General features: G+C 36.9%; 1 protein-coding gene across 1 annotated transcript; it reads right to left on the minus strand.

The window, feature by feature from the left end:
• Positions 1–2,092: 2,092 nt before the first annotated feature.
• Positions 2,093–3,625, minus strand: LOC108970946. Its single transcript, XM_018936679.1, has one exon. The coding sequence runs from the start codon at positions 3,397–3,399 to the stop codon at positions 2,587–2,589; it is 813 nt and encodes a 270-aa protein (XP_018792224.1). The 5' UTR covers positions 3,400–3,625; the 3' UTR covers positions 2,093–2,586.
• Positions 3,626–4,036: the final 411 nt, after the last annotated feature.

The following is a 4,036-nucleotide window of genomic DNA, read 5'->3' on the forward strand; positions in this document are numbered from 1 at the left end:
TAGTTTTTATATCAGATGTTCCAGAGGATTAAGAACAGTTGACCGGAATCCGAATGATCGGTACTGATAAACCAGTTAGAATTGGCTAACTTTATTTCAGATTTAACTATACTCGTATCTATGCTCGAAATTGTAGCTGTATGTCTTCATAACATAATCGATGTAACCATAAGCTCATGGAATATTTCTAGTCTGTTTTAATTTGGAATAAAAGTGCTACAACTCTACTGCAAACCCTTTACATATTGTCCCTAAAATTTGCCACGTTTTKAATAGCCAGCAGGAGACGTCGTACAGATCAGCGTGACGAGCTGGTTTGATATCCGTCTGTCTGCATATAACTGAACCCGTCTCTCAGTTTTTAAGCTATCATTTTGAAATTTTGCATACGTTTTTTCTCCCTAACAAGCTCCACATTTGCAGAACCGATATCGGTCCATTTTAGCATTCAATGTTATACAAACTAAACGATCATTTCTCGGAATCGCCGATATCGGAACACTATAGCATAAAGCCATATAAGCTCACCGATGAAAATCAAATTTTGTGTAAAAAATCCTCTAATTTGACAAGAAAGCAGAAGAGGAATAGTAATATCTTCTATGGGACTGTAAGTCTCAGAATCGCAACTATCGCTGAAAGGTTACTTGACGGCGTCTCGGAGTATGCACATAAACTTTTTTATTGATGAAATTTATCAGAAGTAAAGGGTGCATCTGAGATGAGACAAGAGAATGAGTGTAGTTTAGTCCCGGTAGTATCACATTAAGCCTACGAGGTGTCTAGACGCTTCGGTTAACGGTTTGGAATATCAATGAAATTTTTTGTTCYTGTGATAGTTTGTGGCGTCATATTGTTGTCCAAGTCCATATCTTCCAATACGGGCCAAAACTATTCGATTATCTTTTAGCGGTAGTGATTCGCATTCACAGGAACCCATTCATAGTAACGTGCCGTTCTTGGTCATCACGGAAGAAGTACAGCCCAATGATGCCGYCGGCCCATAAAACGCACCAAACCGTAATTTTTTCTAGATGCAATAGTGACACAATTAGGTCAAAGTTATTACGGATTGCTGTCTGACCAATAGCGCATATTTTGCTTATTGCCGAAACCATTCACCCAGAAAAGAGCCTCATCGCTGAAGATGATTTTTCGATGAAAAATCGGATAATTTTCAAGTTATTGCTCAGCCCAATTTAAGAACCTACGACGATTATGTTGGTCAAGCGGCTTCAGTTCTTGAATAAGTTTGATTTTGTCAGGGTGTAGGCCAAGATATTTTCGCAAAATTCGCTGCAACGACGTCACAGAAATGCCTAACACTTGAGAACGAAGTGTGAAAGACTAATTTGGGTCTTCTTCAATTGATGGCCGTTGGCGGCAGCAATATTCTCGACACTACGGAAACTTTTTTGGCGGACTGGCATGGGAATATTTGATAGTGTGCCTGTGTACTCAAATTTTTACACTGACGCTCAAATTGTTGATCGTAAACTGGACGTAGTGCTCTTTAAGTTTGAGATCACTGACTCCGAATTTCGGTACTAAACTATAATAATTTCGACTCGTTGTTGGATCGTACTATATCTTTCCATGAGGAAATGTCAAACCTTACTGAAGAGAAATGTCAAAACTGTGGGAAAAGTAGGGCTTCGTTTGAGGTCTCTATCGGTCTACTTTTGTAGCGTCCTTATGAACCCTTTATTTTTAGGTTAAAGATACCGCCAAATAAGGGAAGCTGAGGTTTAGAAATATAGGGTTCAGCAAATCGAAAACCATAATTGTGTTTGATGAACCAAAAGAACTGCTGTACACTGCTACCAATATCCGCATGTTCACAAAAGGGTTAAATATTTCAATTTTTACCTATTACCTTTCTCTTATTTTTTTAGTATATACTTTTGCTTTGCTTATTCTTTAATTTATGTATTTTTTACATTCGCACTTCTTCGCATGAAACAACAGTTATTTGCTATTTGGAACATAGTTATATACAAACAACATATGGACGTACTTGGCGACCGAAATTTGTGATAACCTCAAGGCATGAAGAGAACATATAGAGAAATAAAAATAAAACGCATGAAGCTCTTCTGCTCATTAGCTAGCTTGAATGGCTATTTTATTTAAAATCAATTAAAAGTAGGAAATTTTTATTATAAATTTATATTTTTTCCATAAGCTACCAGCTGTTTATTTGCTTTATAGATACTTATGGATGGCGTCTTAAAATACAATGTTTTCTTAAACATTTTTAATTTTAGAATTACAATTATTTTTAATTTTTGTTTTTTTAATTAAAATTTTTTTTCAAATTTCTTTTATCAAATACTTTTTGTTATTCCTTATAGCGCCCGGTTTAGCATTTCCAATAAGTTATTGAATATACTTGCACCATATTTTGGTATTTTTTACTCAAATACCTTTGGGATCAGTATTCTCAAGGCGCAGTCAATACAAGATTAWTTTAAAACACACAAATTTTAAAATCAATACAGGAACTGGACTAACGGCAAGTTATACATAAATTAAATTTAAATTTAACAMATAAAACAGATAGAAACTGGCATACATTTAATCTGATCATAGCGTAAAGCCGCTATAGCCCCGACGGATTTGCTGAAGGTCATATTCGCTGAGCTCTCCAGCGGCACGCTCCTCTTTAGCTGGCAYTGGAATGACGAAATTGGGTAGGTCCATCCAAATGCTGGTTTGTAAAATAAACAGTTTCTCGAGTGCACGCTTCGATGTCGAAGGATTAACATTATAATCGGCATAGTCATGTACGATATCATCACCATATTCACTTTCGTAGTTACCATTATCATTGTAATTGAATGAAACACCCTCGTCATATAGTAGATCTTGTGGTATGGGACAAAAACCGAATCGTTCCTTCAACATCTCTTCATTTTCAGCCATATGTGGTGGCTCGTCTGAGTATTCGTCGTCAGATTGTGGCGATATATGCATGTAGCCGTGCAGTGGTGGTAATTGATCGTCGTCAGTTATCACATTGAGTTCATTTAATCCCGAATTRTTTTCTGCATTTTGCATTCTCCGATTGAACGTGGAGATGGCTGTAAACTCGTCGTTGTCATATCGGTCATCCGAGTCGCTGCTATTATTGTTGGATTCATCATCGGACGCGCACTTGTAARCCCATGGATTGCCTTGTGTTTCGGTTTCCCAGGGTGTTTCGTTTTCCCAGGGTCTTATAATATTTCTCAATCTCGGGTTTTCGGGCATATCGTAGTGAGTGTTGCGTCTCGTTCCTGCAATAGTGGCTGTGAGTCGTTGGAGCATGATGCCGCTGCTCATGCGTTGTCTTGAACGTGGCGGCGAAGCTGTATTGGGCGATATCGAGTCCGGCATGCCAAAGTGGTTCCTTCTCATTCTCGCACGCCACGCAAAAAATWGCAAATAATTTGTCCTATGCTTTTGATTATTTACTTTACTTTAGTCGCAGCYGCGACTTGTCCTCCAATTGCATTCGTCTTAAATAATTAGTCTAATTTTCCGTGTTTTAATTTCGGCACGTTGAATTATTTTATACACCTTTCTTAGTTAAATGTTATGCCTGCATGCATGTTCATACAATATTCTACAGCTTTCTTCTACACCTTTTCGTACTGGTCAACAGTTATTGTAATTGCTCTTTTGCAATGTCATGGACTATGCCCAGTAGTGCATTTAAGCGAGCGCTATCTCGCTAAGAAAAACAGCGAATTAGCTTTAAGCAGAAAGTGTTCCATTAAATGAAAAATAGCGTATAAAGAACACCTGAATTCGAATTTGTAAAATTTTTGTAAAATAATTTTCACTAGTCAAGAAAAATTATCTTTGTTCATAATTACGACTTTTACTCCGAGATAAATAGACAGTGATCAATTTCAAAGTTCCCTTCATTTTTAAATGAAGAAACGCAGAAAATTCATATTTAATGGATAATGTTTATTATCGTGCGAATAAACAGTCTTTGACATTAATTTTTTAAAAATTTTCTCTTTCAAATGCTGTCCGCGGATATGTG

The sequence above is a fragment of the Bactrocera latifrons genome, unplaced genomic scaffold (assembly GCF_001853355.1).
Source record: "Bactrocera latifrons isolate USDA-ARS-PBARC rearing strain unplaced genomic scaffold, ASM185335v1 scaffold_317, whole genome shotgun sequence".
Lineage (NCBI taxonomy): Eukaryota > Metazoa > Arthropoda > Insecta > Diptera > Tephritidae > Bactrocera > Bactrocera latifrons.